Here is a 20,591-nt window from a genome sequence, read left to right on the forward strand (position 1 = left end):
GGGCCAATCTAAATGCAAAGTTCTGAAAAAAGATTGATATTGTCAATTTGAGTTGTGCTTTTTATTAAAATCGAGATTCCATTATGTGACCCCCCCCCCCAGTCTCTTTCTAACTTGTAAAAATATTAAAATAGTCCAGGGCTAGTCCTCATTACTAAAGTGAAGGCACAGTGAGATAGCTTCTGCCATTTTTTTTCTTGATGACCTCACAGAAAAGGTCATGCTGTTCTTAGAGGTATATGGTTAGTCATTTGGTTCCGTCTGTCTTTGTTTAAAACTGCTAACAGGTGTTGATAAGAGTGCACCAGAAGCTTTTTACTTTTTTTCCCCTTTGGTCTCCCTCTCATCTGTGGCACGCCTTCTATTACCATGATAAATGCACTAGGGCAGTAATTGTTGTAGCCCTTCGCATGCACAGCCTCGCACACTCAAGAAATTAGAAACACATCGAAGCAGAGGCACACACGAACTTTCTGATTCATGCTGATAACTCTCCTTACTGTCTCTTAGGGATGTGCGAAAATAACTGAATGTTTGAAAAATTGGGTTAAAGGAAAACTGGGTTGAAGTGTGGTCCATTTTTTAAAAGTGTCAGCTTGAACTGAATGTTGTTGAAAAAGACTTTTTAAAATACTGCAGGCAGACCGGAATGATCAGAACTTAAATGGCTTTAAATGCAGCGCAGGGAATTTTCAGTTTCTTCGTGACTGTTATTGCATAGTTTGTGATTTAGTTAAGAAAATTCCTTCGTTAACATGTAAAACGATCTGTGTCAAATTAGATGCAATTTCAAAGTCATTTCATCCAATCGACTCGATGTTAATGCTCCTGCTACATATTTTAGAAAAATAACAGCAGTTATGTAAATTGTTATGAAACGAGAAATGCATTTTGTGCTTTAAAAAGATAAATCCTAGAACAAGACAATCGTTAACGTTTGCTCCTTGTATCTCAAGTATGGCAGGAAAACTTCTCAACAGGACGATCAGCGTGATGAGATACAAAATTTACTGTTCGTTGCGAGCGTTGACTTTGGAGTTATGGTTTACTATGTGTCAGTACAGAAGAAGAAAACAAACAAACAAAAGAAGAGATGAGTCTTTTACTTTTAAAATTAGAATTGGGCTAATTAAAGAGCTCAAATGCTGCATGTTGCTAAGGCTTCTGACACTTCGGGATTGCAGGGTAGGCTGACCCGAGGACATATTTTAGCAAACCAGACATCTTGTACTGAACAGTGCAAGATGAATAGACGTGCTGTTAAACCCCAACTGTGAACTGTGATTGCAACAATCCCAATTCTGTGTTGTTCCTTGTTTACTATGCCACATGTCAGCGTTGGTGCTCCAGTTGCTAGTGGAACAGCTATAAAAGCATGGAAGAAGCAAAGACTCATCAGTTAGGCAATTTCACATCAACAATGTCAACACTCTTTTTTTTTTTTTTTTGGTATGTTTACGTTAATTCTTGTCTTAACTGCAAAACACGGCAATGTCCCAAAAGCTCAGGCGATAACAATTCCCTCTTCTCTTGCTCTAACCCTCAAAATGTTCAGTGTAATACTTGGTGTGAAGGCTTTGTTGCACTTAAGGTAACATAATGTGTTGTCATCAACTCAGTTAATGGCATTTTCACTTCATCTGTCTGTATTTCTGAGGAGTGAGGAGGTAGATTTAGATAGAATCCAGCAGAAACTTCTAAATGTCAGTAGACAATGCAGACTGTAGAAGGACTGTGGAATGAAACAAGAAGTACAAATTAAATTGGTGACTTACTCACACTTAAATTTTTCAATTTATTCATCTTGGTTTCATTGCAATTATTTATTTTTACTAATAAATACCAGTAAATTATATTCGATCAGATATAGTATCTTTTTAAGACCAATAAAATAATGATATTTCGGTATTTAAAAATCTGGCATATCGGATATATCGACACAAAACACAAACACATTTCTCCAACATTTATTATATTCAGTTATTATTGAGTCCTTATTCAGATAATATGACAATGCAGTTTAAAAATAAACTCTGGTCTTGTCACAATGAGTCGTGGATTATGGTCCGACTGCTCAAATCATCTGTTTGCTGTTTAGGTTCCAAGCACTTTTTGCCAACAAGGAAGCTGTAGAGTGCCCTCTGGTGGACAAATGATGTGGAAAATTGTTGAAGGGTGTTTCTCCCATCTCTTCATTATTTTTCATTTATTGGCTGTTATGAATGCTGATACTAATACATTGGCGTGTAGCGGATCTATCAAGCTCTATTGTCAGATAACACATGCTGGTAACTGATTCATTCATCAAAATTACACATATGCACATACAAAATATATGAGGCTAGTAGGGAAAGCAGATATAGCCTCAATTATATGACAATATTTTAAGGAAATGTACAGTAATGATATGTCTGACGACATCGAACACGGTTTTATTTGCGATTGCAGCTCATGGGTGCACTTATTAGTGCAAACGTGATGAAGGATAGTTTTCGTCCTTCTTTCAGCAAACCTGATATGATAACCTAAATGTAAGATACATTCATCAATCTAATTAATTTCCCCCTAAAATGATGGCAAGCAAGGTGTATACAAAGAGACAGCCCAGTAGCTCTGTATTGTATTGTTGTGGAAGTTCACTGTTTAGATGCGGTCTTCATATTGGTGTGTAGTGGCCTTTTCACGTAGTGCTGCATGCTCTTCATTTCAGTAGCATTATGGAGCTTCTAGGTGCCCTTCACGCGCTAAGGGATGTTACACTGGGATTCTGTGGTGTGCTTTTGGAGGGATTTTAGCTGGAGGCGCACATCTCAGGAGAGTAGCCACAGTACACAGTCGTCTCCATTTATAGACCTTTTATCTAAACACATTGAGATCACTTGTAACCCTTTGCATATCGTTGAAAATGGTTGCAAACATTAAAAGTACTATGATGTACAGCTCCGTCCCTGCTGTGTTCACTTATGTCACTTATATCTTTCCTACATTTCAAATGTATAATTAATATGATAGTTGGTGTGATAAGGAAAAGAAATCAATATAATTTCATCTTACATTATGATCTGTGTATGTTTAAAGACAAATAAGCTAACGCAGTTGATTCCAATAAGTTCACTCACTTTGCCGCTCTGGCGCTATGAGGCTTAATGCCTGTTGTCACCATGGAGAGAGAAATAAAGAAAGTAATTGTGTTGTGCCAGGGCTCAAGCAATCCTATCAGCTATTGGGCACACATGTCAGAGTATGAAGACAGGGCTGAAAACTTGACCAGTTCCTGCCTGATGGAGTGAGGCTGAAATATGAGCAGGGGAATGGGTGGCCCAGAAGGAAAGCAGGACAAACAGCTGATGTGGAGAGGCAAGCAGACATGAACATTGGCTTGTTTATTTTTAGTTTTTAGTTTTTTTATACCTAGATTGGCAATGATAAAAGTGAGTGATGTTGATAAATGCTTGCACAGCCAGTTTATCAGCAGCTGTCTGGCTGGGGGTTGCCTGCGGCAGCGTCCAAGGCTGATAACCCCTGAGGCCCGAGGCATGATGTTGGGAGGAGGAGGGGTTCAGAAGATGATGCAGCTGCTGGGTTTTGGCCAGTGAATAACCCTAATTTAGTCAGTTGATACTTTGCATGTCCGCCAGTAGTCAAGGGCTGCAAATCAGTGAATAAGAAACATCATCAAGCTTCACTGAGAGCCTGTAAAGGTTTTTACAGAGCAGCAAATAGAAGTATTAAATGAAAGCAGGGAAAGAAAACAACTCTTATATTCTCATCACCACGAGGGAAAACCCACCAGAAAAGAGTGGCATCTTTACCTTTACTCTGATCTGGTGACATCTCAGACTCAGCTTGTCAGGCTCGGCTTTGTAATGCTAGACTTGACTCGGCTTTCTTCAGTCTAAGCTGTACTCTCTCATCCTCAGGTGTGCTTTGAGATTATCATTGCCACGTTGACATTAGGTGACACTGCATGTTAGTATGCATAATTTGGCTGGTACTACCTCTTTACCACGCGAACCTTCTAATAGCAATTTAACCTAAGGACTAACAGAGATACCATCTTGGAAAGCTTGACTTACGATGATTTAACTCACACAGATGAACTCAGATTTCGCTTTATAGCATGTCAAACACTGGATTTACTGATTTGTTTGTTTTTCTATGAATTGTTCAGGCTGATATCTGCAGCAATATTGATGGTCAAGAGTATTTAGACACCTGTGTGCCATCACTAATTACTACACAAGCTGTGTTTGCATATTTAAACCTGTGGCCCATTGCACATTCTCATGAAGTTGATGAAGCGCTGAGTGAGACTCGTTGCTCTTGTCAGTGTAATAAAACATCGCTGATTACATTTTTACTGGTTGAGCGTGCAGTGTCAGCCCCGGCCTCTTGTGGTTACTTTTTTTCTGGTTATTTGTTCATCTTGGCGGCATCCCCAGGCCTAAAGAAGATGCTGTGCGCTGAGCTCTTTTCCCTTCTTCACCTTTAAATTAGAGTTAAAACTGGGAAATGACTTCATTTCTTTTCCCTTTTTTTGTTTTGTAGTTGGATTAATTGAGTTGTATGATAAAACAATATTTTTTTTAAAAATCACTTGCGCAAAATTCATGAAAAAGAAACTAACTGTAGGAGAGGACCCATGTGTGGGAGGCTGTGTGCATATGTGCAGGCTATGTGCCTGTGAGACTGTGTGCACCTGGAAAGCACTTGACAGATGGTTCTTCAGCTCTAGTTGAATGTCACTTCTTTTTTTCTCAGTGTTAAGCCTCTTTCATAGATGGAAAGTGTTTCGGTCAGCATTTTGATCAAGGTAGACTCTTTCAGCTTTCTTGATTGTTTGCCGGGCATCTCCAGAGTATGTTTATCCAGCCCCCATCATTTATTTCTGTTTGATTTAGGCGAGCCGAGAGAGATCAGAGCCGTGACTTTCTCCACTGCGTTTTCTGCCTCTTTTTTTTTTTTAAATTTGTTTGTTTTGCCAGTTAGATTACAGAGCGGTGCATCAAAATCATTATATACCACATCGTATCAGCGCGTTTTCAATCTGTAGACAGAGACAGTAAATATTTTGTTTGGGTTAATGTGGTCTTCTTCAAAGTACAGTAATCTTGTTCTTTCTCTGTTTGCACAGGCCAAACTGGTACAAGAAAAACAAGCTGACCTTATAAGATGCATCATAAGTTAAAGTAAAAACCTACCATGTCTTAGTAAGGTGTTGGGCCAGCATATACAAAGAGAACAGCTTCAGTGTGCTTTGGTATTGATTCTCCAATCTCTGGAGCTCTACTGGAGGGCTTGAGCACAGTTTTTCCAAAACATATTCCTTCATTTTGGGTTTTGATCGTGGTGGTTGACAGCACCTGTTCAAAAATCTATGCCCTATGTTCAAGAATAAGGAAAAACACTGACTGTTGTTTGGGTGAAGAAGCAGAAGAAGGTACTGCAATTTCACGGCAGGATTTCCAACATCATCATACATGTCAAAACAGAAAAACTCTTTATTGCCTTGGGACAGAAAAGAGGATGGATGGATAGTTTGTATTTAATTGCAGTGATCCTTTCCTCCAAACCAGAGCCACTGGATCCTTTCACTCTGGGGTCAAGGGCTCAACTTTTCTTCTCAATGTGTCCCTATTTGTTCCAAAATTAGGTCAGACTTTCATTCCACTAGCTCGTCATTCTTCCTCTTCACATAGGTAATGTAGGGCAGTTTATAAATATTTTTAGCTCGGACTTTGGATTCCTAACAAGATAATTGATTTACAATTGTATTATTGGCAAATTCTATTTCCGAATGACTCTCTATTTTTGTCTTGTGTTCTGTTGGGGACTTTTGCCCCTCACTAGAAGCCCAAACTGTGTGTGGAGTACACATTGTAAAGGCGTGGTTAGTTTGTGTATATGATAGCGTCACGCAATACAGATTTGTCAGCTCCACATCTATGACGCAAATCTCCTGTTCTATTATATCCTGAAAGTGCTCTATTAGATTGAGATCGGGTGACTGTGAAAGCCATTTGAGTACAGTGAACTCACTGTCAGGTTCAGGTAACCAGTTCGAGATGAAAATCAGCTGAATATGAGCAAACTAAGCCAAGTCTTACAAGAATGGACATGATAAGCAGCAGGTTTTGGGGTTTAAACCATGATCAGTTTACACTAAGGGGCCCAAAATGTGCCAAGTAAATATCCCCCACACCTTTATACCACCAGTAGCCTGACCCTTTGATACAAGTTGGGATGTTTTCATCTTGTTTAGTTGTTAGCCAAATTGTGATCCTGCCATCTTAGTATCACAGCAGAAATCGAGACTCATCAGATCAGACAACATTTTTTCCAGTTTTCTGCTGTGCACTGTTGGGGAACGGTGGGAACTGTAGCCTCCGTTTCCTTTTATTAGCTGACAGGAGTGGCACCCAGTGTGGTCTTCTGTTGCTGTAGCCCATTTCACAGGCTGTGTGATCAGAGATGCTCTTCTGCATACCTCGGTTGTAACTAGGGGTTACTTGAGTTACTGTTGCCTTCCTATTAGCTTGAAGCAGTCTGGCAATTCTTTTCTGAACTACTGATCACTTGCTAGTCTCTGTTTTTTTTTTTACCCATTCTCTATAAAGTCTGGTTGTTTCCTATCTGGCACCAACAACCATGCCACATTCAAAGACATTTAAATCACCTTTCTTGCCCATTCTGATGCTCAGTTTGAAGTAAACAGGTCATAATGATCTTGTCTACATGGCTAAATTCACTGAGCTGCTGCCATGTGATTAGCTGATGAAATAGTTGCAATAATGAGCAATTAGCGGTTATACCTAATAAAGTGGCCAGTGAGTATAATTAGATGTGACTCCTGACCAACATGGTTTAATTATACTGGTTTCAGAAAGTAGGAGGCATCATACAAAACCCTTGTAATTTCAAGTCAAGCAACACATGTATTTTTTCCCATAAACTATGTCTTACGTAGCATAACTGTGGACATAGTAGGGCACAGCGAAAGGGAACGTGGCTTATCTCTGTCAGTAGTTGAGGATGTGCAGCCTGGTGCCTGCAGCTCACTGTGGCTGCTCCTTCTTTGTTCCATTAGCGCCTGCCGTATTTCAAACTGCGGGAAGATGCTGAAAATGACCACTGTCTTGTTTTGTCGATGCATATTTGATGAATGATAGCCTTTAGTGCAACACTCACTGATAGACACTACATTTGCGGTGACTACTTCATAAAAAAGGCCATTTGTGTTTCGCCACTTACTGTAGATGCTTTTAATGTGAAGCTGCAGCAGAAGGAAATGTTCTGATCGCATTAGCAGCAACTAAATACAGCTTCTTTTTTTTCCTTTTTTTCTTCCGGGAAAGTTACCACAGACATGGGTGATAATACCGGGCATTGATAAATATTGCATTACTCTCAGCAGTGGGCCATAGAGCTCGATCAACACTGTGCTACCGCATTTGGCAATAGATAGATTAACAAGTGATGTTTCCAAAGTTGATGATTAATTGACCTCACTAATGCCATAACCAGCATAATTGCGAATTTTCATGATCATAATAAAAATACGTTTAGCATTCTCTTTGTACCATTAAAAGGTAGAGCTACTAGCGAGGACTGGATCAGATAATAAGCTGCAATGTGATCACCACTGAAACAGTCTGAGGTGAAAGTCCTTCTCCCTACAGTGTTAGAGGCAGCCTCTCATTGCAGAGTCAGATGAGGCCAAAGCATTAATCATAATAACATCATATCCTGCACTTAAAAGAGAAAATACAAATAACACAGACCCTTTAATACGGTTTAATTTGTTAGATGTTAAGGGGTTGTGAGTTTATGAAAACACTTGGTGTGTTGAGAAATATTGCTACATAAATATCACTTCATTTAGTTTACCAGCTAATTTTTAATTGGTGCAGCCTTGTGTGCGTGAAAAAAAAAAAAGATTTTACACTCATGCTGATGTTGAATTGTTGCCGTGATTCCCTCTTAAATTGTCTTCCTAAATTTAGCATGTAGTCGGCAGCAGATGTTTGTGCCCTTTTTGATACTGTGGGTAATAATCCTTAATATTCTCGCTGTTTGAAGCTAAATGAGGCTTTAATGCACTCTGATTCCATCTCCTAGCTCTCATTAATTGTTTTTCTTTTTTTTTTTTTTTGGAAAGTCCATAAATTATTTATTTATTTATTTTTGGTAAGATAAACAAACTTTTAAGGATGAAATGGATGAAATTTTTAATTCTCTCACAATCTGATTTGATTTGCGCGTCCGTCAATTGTGCAGAAAAGGCGCATGACTAAAATATTTTTGTTTTTCCTTCTAAAAGCTCAAGTGTTTGTGATCTTACTGGTGCTACTTTTTTTAATCGTTGTGTGAATGCATGTATTCCTGTTTAGCATCACACTGTCTTTGCTCTGTTACATCCTCCAACCCAGGTGCTGCTCACTTACTGTGTATGAAGTCTCATTAAAGGTGTTGCACAAAGCATTTGAAGCTTTGTCACTAATCATCTCCTGTCGCCCTTTTTCCTTCCAGATGGTCACAAGAACAAAGAAAATATTTGTGGGTGGCTTGTCAGCCAATACAGTAGTGGAAGACGTGAAGCAGTATTTTGAACAGTTTGGGAAGGTAAGACTTGTTTTTTCTTATCATCGCGCGTGGTGTTGTCACAATAGCCCGCACTTTAACGCTTCTCAATTCCCATTAAATGTTGGTGTAACTTTGACCTCTTGACCAGCATCTCAGTCTTTATAGCTATCTCAAACGTTGAGCCTTAAGAGGAATCAGCAGGGCAGGTTTTTCCCTTTATCTTTACAGTTGAACAAATGAATATGTGTTTCGACAGGCAAACATCTGAAGATATAGTAGCTTCACGCAGTGCACCATGGCTGGTCAGCAACATGTATTTTACGTACAGAGCAAACAAGCAGTGACAACCAGCTGCCATGACCAAACCACCCTACAAAGAGGGAAAAAAACCTCCGAACAAAAACAAATAATGTTTTCTTTTTATCTGTGATAGCATAACATAAGAATCCAATACAACTCAGGATTGGAAATAAAGTTTCAACGGGCTATTGTGACGGCATTGGCACAGCCTTGTATTTAGCTGTCTGTTTCTTTATGCTGCTGCTTCGTGCTGTTCTCACACGCAAATCCCCCCACCCATGAGTGAGGCATATATGCACACCAATCTATACAAGGACGTATATATAGCGCTCTCACATGCTGACTCTAAAAGATGCGCGTGCACACACACACACACACACACACACACACACACACACACACACACACACACACACACACACAAACAGTCTTTGATACAGTGGCAGCATTTCACAGATAATTTCCCCACACTGAGCAGAGATCCATTTCCCTCATGTCATAATCCACATCAGTCAAGGTCACCTTCAGCTGATACAGTCCCTGTAACATCAGCACTTGACCTTGAGTTTAAACAATTTTAGTGAGGATGGATTTTTCATGGGCACATAATGTACCGCGGTACTGACGGAGACAAAAGAGGCCTTAGAAATTAATAGAAACTGCATTTTTTTTCTTGTTCAGAGACAATATGCAACCAGCTCTCCCCTATGAAGCCCACTGTTAGTTTCTTGACTGACAGTGAGCAAGGTGAAGGACTTTGTTTTGCTCCCTTTTTTTCAGTTGGAAGTGGCATCGAAGACCTCACCGTGGCCTGGCCTGCCATTCCAAATAAAGATGGCTTATTTGCACAATAGAACGCAGCAAGCAAATATTCAGCACGACTTTGCAATCAATGGATGTGAGAAAGGGCTCGAAATGATTTTCGACTTGATTGAATGACATAATTGACTTGATTATACAAAGTTTTTTCCCTCCTTGAGGAATCCTCAAATGCTTAGGAGGAAACAAACAAATCAGACTGATTGAGCGAGATCTTGTGCATGTTTCTGTGTGTGCTTTTATAGCCTACTTGTGCATGCTTGGATGTGTTAGCAGTACTGCTCTTGCCATGCGTGAGTGTGTCAGCGATTAAGTGTATTTATGTGGGTGCGTGATTAGGGCTGCGTGTGCGTATACGTGTGCACGTACATATGTGTGCGTACGAGCGCGTTTGAGTGCCTTCGGCACAAAAAAAAGAGCATCAGAGGTTGATACTTGGGGCTATGGCAGACAAGATACAGAGCAAAAAAAAGAAAGTGGTTCTCTCTGTTTTGTGTGTGTCCTTTCTTTCAGCCTTACACACCCCAGGATTTATTAAATAACCTGCCTGTCAGTGCAACCTACCATTATCGCCACATACACACCACTCTAAAGACTTATCCACAGAAGGAAAAACCAATTAATTCAGTTTCCCCTTCATAGAATCTTGGTGGCAGTATGTGTGTCAGTCTGTCAGTCAGCCATCAGTCCGTCTTTCTGTCTGTCAGCCTATGTGCATGTCAAGGGGGACATTAGCCAGCATGGTGGCAGGGCAGCTAGTCATTTATATTTCTGGGAAGTCTGTTTTGAAACACTTATCAATCATCAGAGAACTTCAGCTTAAGGCACCAGCGAATGTTCTTTCTCACTGGGAACAGGCCATTTCACTGATATTATTTAGCAACTCCTCTGTCTATATATATATATATATATATATATATATATATATATATATATGCTATGTCGCCAATTAGCAGGATGTGGTCTGCAGAGAAGGCGGTGGTTGGGAGGCAGTGAAGGAGAAACAGCTGGTGTGGCCACAATTGGGTCACAGGTTTTGTCTGTAACCTCCACACCTCCTCTCCCTCCCACCTCAGTCCCTCCCTTCTGTCTCCATTCTGTCACGGTGGAGATGTGGCATTTGTTATGGGCAGAGGCTGACAGCTCTCATGCACATCAGTCTCACTGCCACTCTCCCAGCCGTCACTATTAGGAAAGTGCCTGAGCCTGGCACAACTTCAGAGGAGCTGCTCCACAGCCAGAGACACTTTTTTGTCACCTACAGTACATGCTGGAGGTGTGCATTTGAAGTGATTGTGACAGTCATTTGAATGGAACTGAAGTGTGGTTGTGTTTGACTGATTCTAATGCATCTCAGATGGATCCCATTACCTGCCTAATAGTAGCCACATCCTGCCTTCCATTTTTTTTCTTTTTTCCCAGGCTGCACAATGCACTTTACCCCTGCAAGCCAGATGAGACAATCTTATCAGTACTGCCTGGCCTCCCTTTATATTCAAGGACTCTTAACTGGAGGCTGCTGCTGCTATTTCTGTCTTGCAATAAAGTCAAATTAATCATTGTGCTGTTTGTGCACTATGTGCTACTGTGCAGACTTTAAGAAAAGACTGTTAGCCTTTACATATAGCACTTTGGGTCATTTCCCCTCATATTTAGACCTTTCTTGTTGACATTTTTCCCATTTTTTTTAATCTCATATTGCTAGGTTTGCAATATGCACAGTCACTTGTAAGCATTCTTAATTCATTTAACTCGTCAAAGCTGCCTTTGCTTTTGTCTGTAGTTTGCACAACAACAACAACCCTCTGCAGACTGCTTTTGTTTCTGCCCTGCACAGTGGTGTCACAGCGACCAAGGTTTGAGCTATTTCCCACCAAATGCTGTGTAGATGGATCTATCATTAATAAGATTACTGCAAGAAGTTAATTTGATGATTGGAAATTCATTAAAGCCTTAGTCCTAATCACTGTACTGCACCACCTGTCAAGCTAACATTCTCCACTGCGATTTAGACCGCATGAGCAACATCTCGGTCTCTACACTAGCTTTAATGTGAGCCCTCAAAGAAGCCAGCAGATCAGGTTTGCCTGTTTTCTGCCAGCAAGATCGACAAGATAAATAAATGTGTTGTGACCATGCAGTTGATAGGCAGTAGCTTCACAAAGCCCATCGTGTGGCATGCTCAGACACCATATATTTAGTTAAGTACTTAACTAAAAGAAATGTGCGTGCATAAATTGGTAACGTTTTCCTTTAAACTATATCTGTTGGGTTGCTGTCTAGATTCAAAAGAACTGAAATAATAAAGTTTTCATATTTCAAAATTTTGTTTTGGACTTAAGCAAGTATGTCATTATCATTTTCCAAACTCTAATAGTACGCCGATGTCACCAAAATGTCGCTGACGTAGGCACTTGATTAAAGATGAGAGTACGTTTGTTGACACCTCAGAAATTTGCATGCGGTGTGCAACCCGAGGCCTGCCCTGGCCTCAGACGAGCTCTCCCTGCAGTTAAAGTCCTAGTTAGCTGTGTTGGCTAATGCTTCCTCATTGGTTTATTGTAATCGGCTTTGAGTGCGTCTCATAGTGCCTTTATTTGGCTGAGCTGAAACAACTACAGCTCACTGACTCAGTTCCTGCAGACCTGAAGCTGACGGTCAGTTTCATCAGAACTACTTGCTTCCATGTCACTGGGCTGCCACAATCATCCCTTTATGTTTAGGCGGTCCTAGGTCTCTTGCTCCACTGGTCTAGAGCCAGATCCTGGAGGTGGAGCTCAGTGGCAGCAAGAGAAGGAGGCGCTTAACCAATTCAGTGCCACTGGGCTCAGGAGCAATAAAGGTAGACACATAGTTTATCACTGAGTTATAAAATACAGCAGTGGTCTTACAGTGGAAAAAAAAGAAGAAACAAATAGCAGATGAGAGATGTGACTGCTAGAGTGATGGCTTGTGTTGGAGGACACTGGAAGGATGAGTGAACTGATGGAAAGATCACTGTCAGAGCGCCTTCTCCCAGCCGAGAGCCGCTATGTGCTGTTTCACCCTTGGCTAGGGAACTAGCTGCATACTTCTCTTATACTTTCACTGAATGGAAGCAGATAAGAGGCAGAATTAAAATGCAGGCATCGGAAAAAGATTCCTTGGTTAGTGCATGAAATTTGTTCTGTGGCTCTGGTAATCTAATACCACGGCTGACATTTTGCGTGCCCTTAGATTTTGTAAATGGCAAAAAAATAACTCTGTGACCGCCTGTAAAGACCGTATGAATTAATTTTGCATACCTGCCCAGGGTCCTTAAAGACATTCAAGGTTTTCAGGTATTCAGAGAAAAAAGCAGCCCTGATGACAATGATCATTATAGAATATAGAGTACTGTGGCATGCTGTTCTCGCAGAGCCCATTTCAATCAGTGCTCAGAGATTGCAAATCACAAATAATAATTGATCTCATCACTCCTGTCTTATCTGTTTGATTTTAGATTAAATTTAACCTACGATGGCACTTAGGCTCTTTCAACAACCCATCCACTAAGCTTAAAATAGAAACCGTTAGCATGCGCATTAATTGCACTTTGGGCTTGTTCACATGTTCAACATGTTCATTGGCTGAAATGGCAGACATGGATGATCATTGCAGAAAAGTACACTTCATGCGAGGGAAAGGAACCTAATCAAAAGGCCACAGTTCTTCATTCCACTTCCTCGGCTGGTGCAGGTGCACATTTGCATGCCATTTACATGGTAGCTCACAGTGACCACCACTACTCCATCGTCTCGGTGTCCATCATCTGCTGACATTCTGTGATTGTTTCCTCTCTGCAGTGACTCCCCCAATCAGCCGAGGATATAGTCTGGTTCCAGTGATTATAAGGAGTGATCAGAGCAGCAATGATGGAGCTTGTGCCTTGCAATGGAGATTTAGCCAGAAGCTTCAATCTCATTGCAGTCACTTGTAGTTAGTGACTGAGACTAGCAATGAGAAGGGCAGTGCAATATAAATGAATTGGCTATGAATGTGGATATGGCCGCGGTACTGCAGGGACACACGGGGGGAAGGGGCCCGTAAGACAAACTATTTCATATCCCCCTCGACCTTTATTTGCCCAGTGGCCCAGCAACATTTTCAATAGAGTAGCTTTTAAATGGCCGTAAAAAAATTGAGATCTATTGCAGGTCTGAGAGCGTTTCTTGAGTGTATGTCTTTGTGTAAGAGAGTGAACGTGTGTATGTGTTAATGCATATGTCTTTACTGCAGATTGCTGCAGACCTTTAACAGAGGATTAAATAGAATTCAGAGCACTAAGTAATAGCACAATATCAAGTGGTCTTTAACAACTAGATGCTGTGCAGTATAGGCGGCTCACGAAAAAGAGCTGTGGATCAAGGGAGATTGACACCTTTCTGTAGGTCTGTAGCCTCATCTCCCAGCTGTCCCTCCTGAAATGGCTTCCCCGGGGATAAGCCGGGATTGGCTTGATTGTGTTATCGGCGACTGATCGGGTCATTGAATGATGGAATTTTGAGCCCCTGTTCTGCTTAAAGAATGAAATGTTTAAAAAAAGATTGACTGTGATTGGATCAGATCCAGCACCTGCTCAAAGGGGGTCAATCAGGTGAAGGCAGGAGGCAGCAATCTCTCTTGTGACATGAGTAGACCGGGGAATTATTGTGTGTGTTTAGGTGGAGTGTTGATGGTGGTGGTGGATAGATGGTTGGAAGGAGGCAGAGATGCCATTCACCAGAGGAAGCGGTTTTAAAAATGTCATCAGAGGAAGTGTCATGAGTAATTTGCAGCGGTCTCACCATCAGACTGGTGTGGAGGTGGACACCTCGGCTTTGCAAACTGTGGTCTAGTCCTCAGGGAATCTTATGTGGGAGAGCACTTCTGAGACTCAAAATGAGCTTTATTTCCCAGATGCCTATGAAATATGCTTCGGTATATGCTATGTGTGTGTTCTATAGATATATAGGTAGATGGATAGACAGGGTTTAAATCCCTTTAAAAAAAAAAAAAGGTTTGCCCTCGTCTGACATTTTTTATAGAGCATGACTCAGCAACACCTGCGAAACAAGCTGTTGACACAGTACAGCTCAAATGATGACAATGCACATTTCTTACCAACATATAAAGTGATACTCAGAGCTGTACAGATCATTTGTGCTGTCCTCTGCATGGATTTATCCCAAATGAGCCACTGCCTAAACAGCCAGTCATATTTTACAAGTATATGACAAACAGAATAAAACAGCCATCAGTAGCCAAACAGTAGTAAAAGAACAAAAGCTTCAAAATCATGTTGAATAATATTTCTGTGATATACTTTGAAAATTAAGACGAGACAAAAGTGTGGAAAGAATACTGCATTGCGGTGAGAGTTGGCTGTAACTTCCTTTCCACAACACTGACAGTATATATGTCTTTCATATAGTATGTGAATTCAGTATAAGTGTTGACTTCAAGTGGCCCTTTGCTTTTCCTTCTTTAGCCACCTACTGCTGTGTGTGACCAGGTCCACAGGCAGCTCCAGCTCATGTTATGAGTGCCTCCTACACACTGCCTTCTTGAAATCACCAGATAAATGTTCTTACATGAAAATGTACACAATGTGCTGTGGTTTGATGTGAAGGGCTAAGTAAGTCTCAAAGGTTTCACTTATCTAAAACACTTACAGCTCATTCCTGCATGTGTATGTGTGTCTGAGTATCCCCAGTTCTTCTAAAAGTGTTAGATTATGTAGACTTAAGGAGAAATGTGAACCATTAAATAAAGTTATTAGAAATTGCTTGTTAGGTTTCATTTTGAAGCTACATTGGTAGTGACAAGACTGATTGGAAAAATATTTAGTTGAAGCAGAGTAAGTAGGCCAAACAAAAGAGGGTAATTGCAATGAAAACTGTAGTTTCAGCAAAAGATCTAATTGCAGAAGTTGTCATTTTCTTTCTAATATGCTTTCTCTTATGCAGCTCTTCTCTGATTCTGTTGTATTCTTTGTTCTCATATATTTTTGAGAGTTTGTTCATTTTCTGTAGTGAATATGTTTTGTTAAAAAGTGACAGTGTTAACATGTTGTTAGCATAACCATTATTGCCTCATGTTTCTACACAAGTGGTCGGTGTATCACAAAAGGCACTAAGACTTATGCTCTGAGATATGTGAATATATCTCACAGTTCTGTGCTAGTTTACCAATGTTTTTAACACACTACGGTGAATAAGCAAATCAGTGTGGCAAGGCATTCATTAGTTGTCAGACTGTTAATCTGTTAATAACCATCATTCGTGTTGAGGAAGGATTTTGAACATGTGTATCAGGCATATAAACAAAATTTCAAAATGTGTGAGTTTATACTGTAAAGCTAACAAGCTGGACATGTTATGCTCTAACACAGAAATGTCAAACTCGAAATTTTACGTGGTCACATACGGCCCTTGAGTGAGCTGAACCAGTGAAATTACCTTTTCTGTCAGAGTAAATCATTTTAACTACACATTTAAACTCTTATACATTTTAATATAAGAAAAACAAGTGCAATTTCAACAATAAATTTCAGTTTTGTTCTTTTTTGGTTTACGTAATAAAGAAATGCCAGTGTAGTTAATAAAAGAGGTCTGCCAGACTCATTCGGTTTCAATTGTAAGAAATAAAAATAAAATGATAGAAAGATTTCTGTTAGCTCAGTGCCAGACGTGACAGAAATGCAAAGTGGAAGGTGAAAAATGGGACCTCTTTCTCATTTCATTGCTCATGTTTTAGTGTATTTTCAATTCAGTTTTATTTATACAGCACCAAATCACAACAACAGTCGCCTCAAGGCACTTATACTGTAAGGTAGACCCTACAATAATACATACAGAGAAAAACCCAACAATCATATGACTCCCTATGAGCAAGCACTTTGGCAACAGCGGGAAGGAAAAACTCCCTTTTAACAGGAAGAAACCTCCGGCAGAACCAGACTCAGAGAGGGGCGGGGCCATCTGCTGCGACCGGTTGGAGTGAGAGAAGGAAGACAGGAGTATGAATGGCAATGGGGGAGGTCTTTATGAGTAGTGAAAAGCTGTAACCCTTATAAAAATACAGTTAGACATTCATAATTTATCCTATCCATTACATTTTACAAAGCCATCCAGTGGGCTAGATTGGAGTCTTTGGCGGCACAATCCTGGCCCCTGGGCCTTATGTTTTGCACCCCTGCTCTAACCTATCTGTGAATCATTGTGAAACATTGAAAAAAAGGTGATGAAAGAGTGACATACAGATGTTTTCCCCCCAAATAAATATACAACTTAAAGCAAGTCATGTGAGGACCAACAAGGGGACCTATTCAGAAGAATTTCAGTAAGAAACAGGGGAGGATAGACAATTCAGGGACACAAACTATTTCAAAAGATATATACTGTACTTTACTGTTAAATGTACTCCTATAATGGTGGATGCTCATATTAAGCGGGGAAAAAAATCTCATAAAAATTCAGCTTCAGACAATTATTATTCTACACAGTCAAAGGCAAAGAGGCACTAGTAGAGTTAAAGAAAAAAATACAGGGCTCGGAAAGAGCATAACAGGTCCCCTTTAGAATTTATCTATATGCATAAACTCATTGTAAGTTAAACTGTAACTACTGAAAAATCTATAAATTGTGTGTGATGCATTTTAAGAACATTTAATTTGTTCATAGCAGCAGCACACTTGATGTGAAATGACTCATCTACTACATGTTACACTAAAAAAGACGCACACACATTCAAGCATTGCAAAGAAATTCACTCAGATATAAATGGACCCCTGATTATGTGCCTGACATTGTTGGTTTGAGTTACAGCAAGTCAACTCGTCCAAGTATATGTTTGAATAGTTAGAGCTAACGAATGGCTAGAAAAAGCTAGAGAGATTAACAGTGGCTAAAACGTTGATGCCTAGGATTAAATGTCATAAATTTAAACATTTAATTTATTTTACTTTATGTTTTAGTCTGTATCAGATTATAGGGTCACATAATTCGTGTCAGTAATACATGCAATGTCCTTTTAGAATTGAAATTGAGCTACTGCTGTAAAACCTGCATGAAATGGATTTTAGATATGAAATTTCTAAGCAAGCAGAAGAATTTGATACAGTTTGCAATTTCTTAGTGTTTTGAATCAGGCAGAACACACTTTTAAAATAACAAATATCAAGATTTGTCTGCCACACTGGATAGCAGTACGTTAGGCGGGAGTTTTCTTTCCTGCTCTAATTATCAGCTGTTTAAACAGCCACCAGCATGTCTTGAATGGGCAACGTACAGGTAAAGTAATAGCTAGCTTGCTGTTTATTTCTAAAGCCTTTTTGTGATGATTGAAGTCAGTATATATCCCCCTCTGACATTAACAAAAGCTCATTCTTTCTTGAGGCAACTGTGAAAGTCAGCAACGTCCACCATCGCTTTCATGGATCTACCTGGTGCTTGGGGAAAGTGATTAAACAAAGATTTGACAGTCACTTGTCTGCTGCTTTTAAGGTGAACTAAAATCTCCTTGAAGAAATCATTCAGCATTTTGGGAAACACACTCATCTGCTTTCTAGTGGGGAGCTAGATAAGAAAATTGATGTCTCTCCATTCAATATAAGGCTCCAGCCACAAGCTTAGATTAGATTAGCAGGAAGACTATAAACAGGGGGGAAACAGCTAGCCTGACTCTGTCCAGTGGTGTCAAAATTGGGATCAGTGGTCTTCAGAATGTGGATAAAAGTCCTCATCTGAAATGCCAAAGACCCTAAACTGGAGCTAACTTTTAGTCTTTTGCATCTTTACCAAGGACCTCACCTACAGTATGCATGGTAAACACCGCTAGCCAGAAAAGAAAATCACCATGAAATAACAAGAATCTTGGTCCTATATTTCTTTCGACTCTGAATCCCCCACAAGAGAGATGCACATGAAAATAAGAAATTTACAGAGCAGTGGATTTTTCTTTCTGTCACACCTTGTACCAGCAGATCAGTTTTAATCAGTGGTAGATGGTGGAGCTGTTAAGCCAGTTTTGTGTAAATAACCACTGTATGTATTTCTGTGATACTGAGAGATGGGGAAAGACACAGATAATGATGGAGATTAAGATAAGGTACATCATGTCACAAACGGTTAAAAGCATCTTTCTTGTTTTGCATTTTCCATTTAAAAAAAGTATAGATGACATACAAGAAGCTGGCAGAATATAAAATCATGCAGAACTTGTAAAGATGAGTGCAAAGGTAAATGTAATATATTGTCAGTAGCACTTGTCAGTGATTCTCGGTGGTGCATTTAGGTGATCAGTAATTACTTGAGACATTTTTCTAGTTGTTAAAAAGCACTTAGTTTGGGTTATGGGGTCACGGTAAGGTTGGACTAACAGTGACGCATGTTGTAGTTTTGTTTTATTTTTAGGCGGATTTCTAAGGCAGCCTTTTCATAAATGCTGGTAGCACCACACAAGTGTCCAGGTCTATGTGTCTACATGGCAGTCATTATGCTTTCATCCATTTTCCTTGGCTCTGCTGACCTCTATGTTTGATTTACTGTTATTTCTACACCTTTTTGTGTTTGTGTCTGTGTGTTTCCTAAACAGTGTGCTTACCCCCTTAGAAATGAATAATGTATTGAGCAAGCGGACGTGTATACGATGCTCGAGAGTGACAGATCCCTATCTTAGCTGCCATGCTATGAATAATCTTTAGCTTATTTTCTGAAGTGGTATCTCAGGGTTCTGGTCGAATTGTCTAAAAGCTAAATAAGTCTGCTTGATTGAACTAATGGCATAGAGCCAAGATCTGGCACCGAGTCTTGTCTTTCAGCTTAATCTTTTGGTCACGGACACATTGACCACCCTCGCTCCCCCCCCCCCCCCCCACACACACACACACACACACACACACAGACTCACACACACAACACACACACTAAAGCCTCTTCCAAGTCACTTCCAGATCAGGAAACTTTGAACCCAACATGTGGCCCATAAGTCCTGTCCACAGGTAATTAGGTTTGATGGTTAGTTGAGCAGAAGCATAGATTTTATCCTTCTCTCCGTCTTGCCTCCTGGAGGGTTGCCTCAACTTGTTTTTGATAAGCCTACTGCCAGCCCAGCATCAGTCTCTTCCAGCTGAACACACATTGTAAAAGCCACCAAGGAGCAGTCATCCCTTTTTAAAGATGAGTTACCCACTAAAATAAAATTATGTAGACAGAGAAAGGTGTGTGTCACAACACGACTGAATATACAGCCCCATTTCCGCTGGAATCGCTAACTGCTTTGCATATGTGATTCTGTTCAGTTAAATCACAGCTTCTCCCCCCCCCCCCCTCCCTCCAGAATTTTGGGCGAAGCAAACTGTGTTGGATGTTTTCATGATACACGGGAATATGTTAATGCTCCTTCCCACTGAAACACAGACCAACTGGTGTGAATATTGTCCCAGCAGAAATTGTATTTCATTAAATTCAGTGAATTGGTTTGACCAAATTAGTGTCACTTAACATTTTTATGGGTTTGTGTGCAGACCTCTTTTTAGTTCCTTTTTTAAATATTTAGTGGTACCAGAGAGGACAACATTTCCTAAAGAAATAAAAAATAAAAAAAAGTTTAATTTAAAAGGAACTCTTAGCATGCAAACTCTGTCATAGTATGAGTGGGTGGGTAGAAGAGGCAGAATTACATGTGAAACAGCTTTTATTTGATTTGATTAGAACTTCATGTGAATGTGATATGAGGGGAAGACTAAAAGGACAGGCGTTATTGTGCTCAAGTGTCGAGTTGATTGCATTAAATCATCTGCCAGCAAGTCATCCAGCTGCCAACTCACTGCATTGAATAGGAGGATAATTGTGTATAAAAAAATTTTGCTTTCATTGACAAAAATAGCC

At 40.1% G+C, this 20,591-nt stretch overlaps 1 protein-coding gene across 12 annotated transcripts in view; it reads left to right on the plus strand.

Moving 5' to 3' along the window:
- The window catches only part of LOC309715687 (RNA-binding protein Musashi homolog 2), a 270,739-nt gene that overhangs the window by 75,717 nt on the left and 174,431 nt on the right, over nt 1–20,591 (plus strand). For all 12 annotated transcript variants that reach the window (XM_082549000.1, XM_082548999.1, XM_082548995.1 and 9 more), the window contains one exon: nt 8,530–8,622. In XM_082549000.1, the coding sequence (XP_082405126.1) occupies nt 8,530–8,622 (93 nt within the window). The remainder of the gene's footprint in view (nt 1–8,529; nt 8,623–20,591) is intronic.

The sequence above is a fragment of the Aulonocara stuartgranti genome (assembly GCF_965226115.1).
Source record: "Aulonocara stuartgranti genome assembly, chromosome: 10".
In the NCBI taxonomy this organism is placed as follows: Eukaryota; Metazoa; Chordata; class Actinopteri; order Cichliformes; family Cichlidae; genus Aulonocara; species Aulonocara stuartgranti.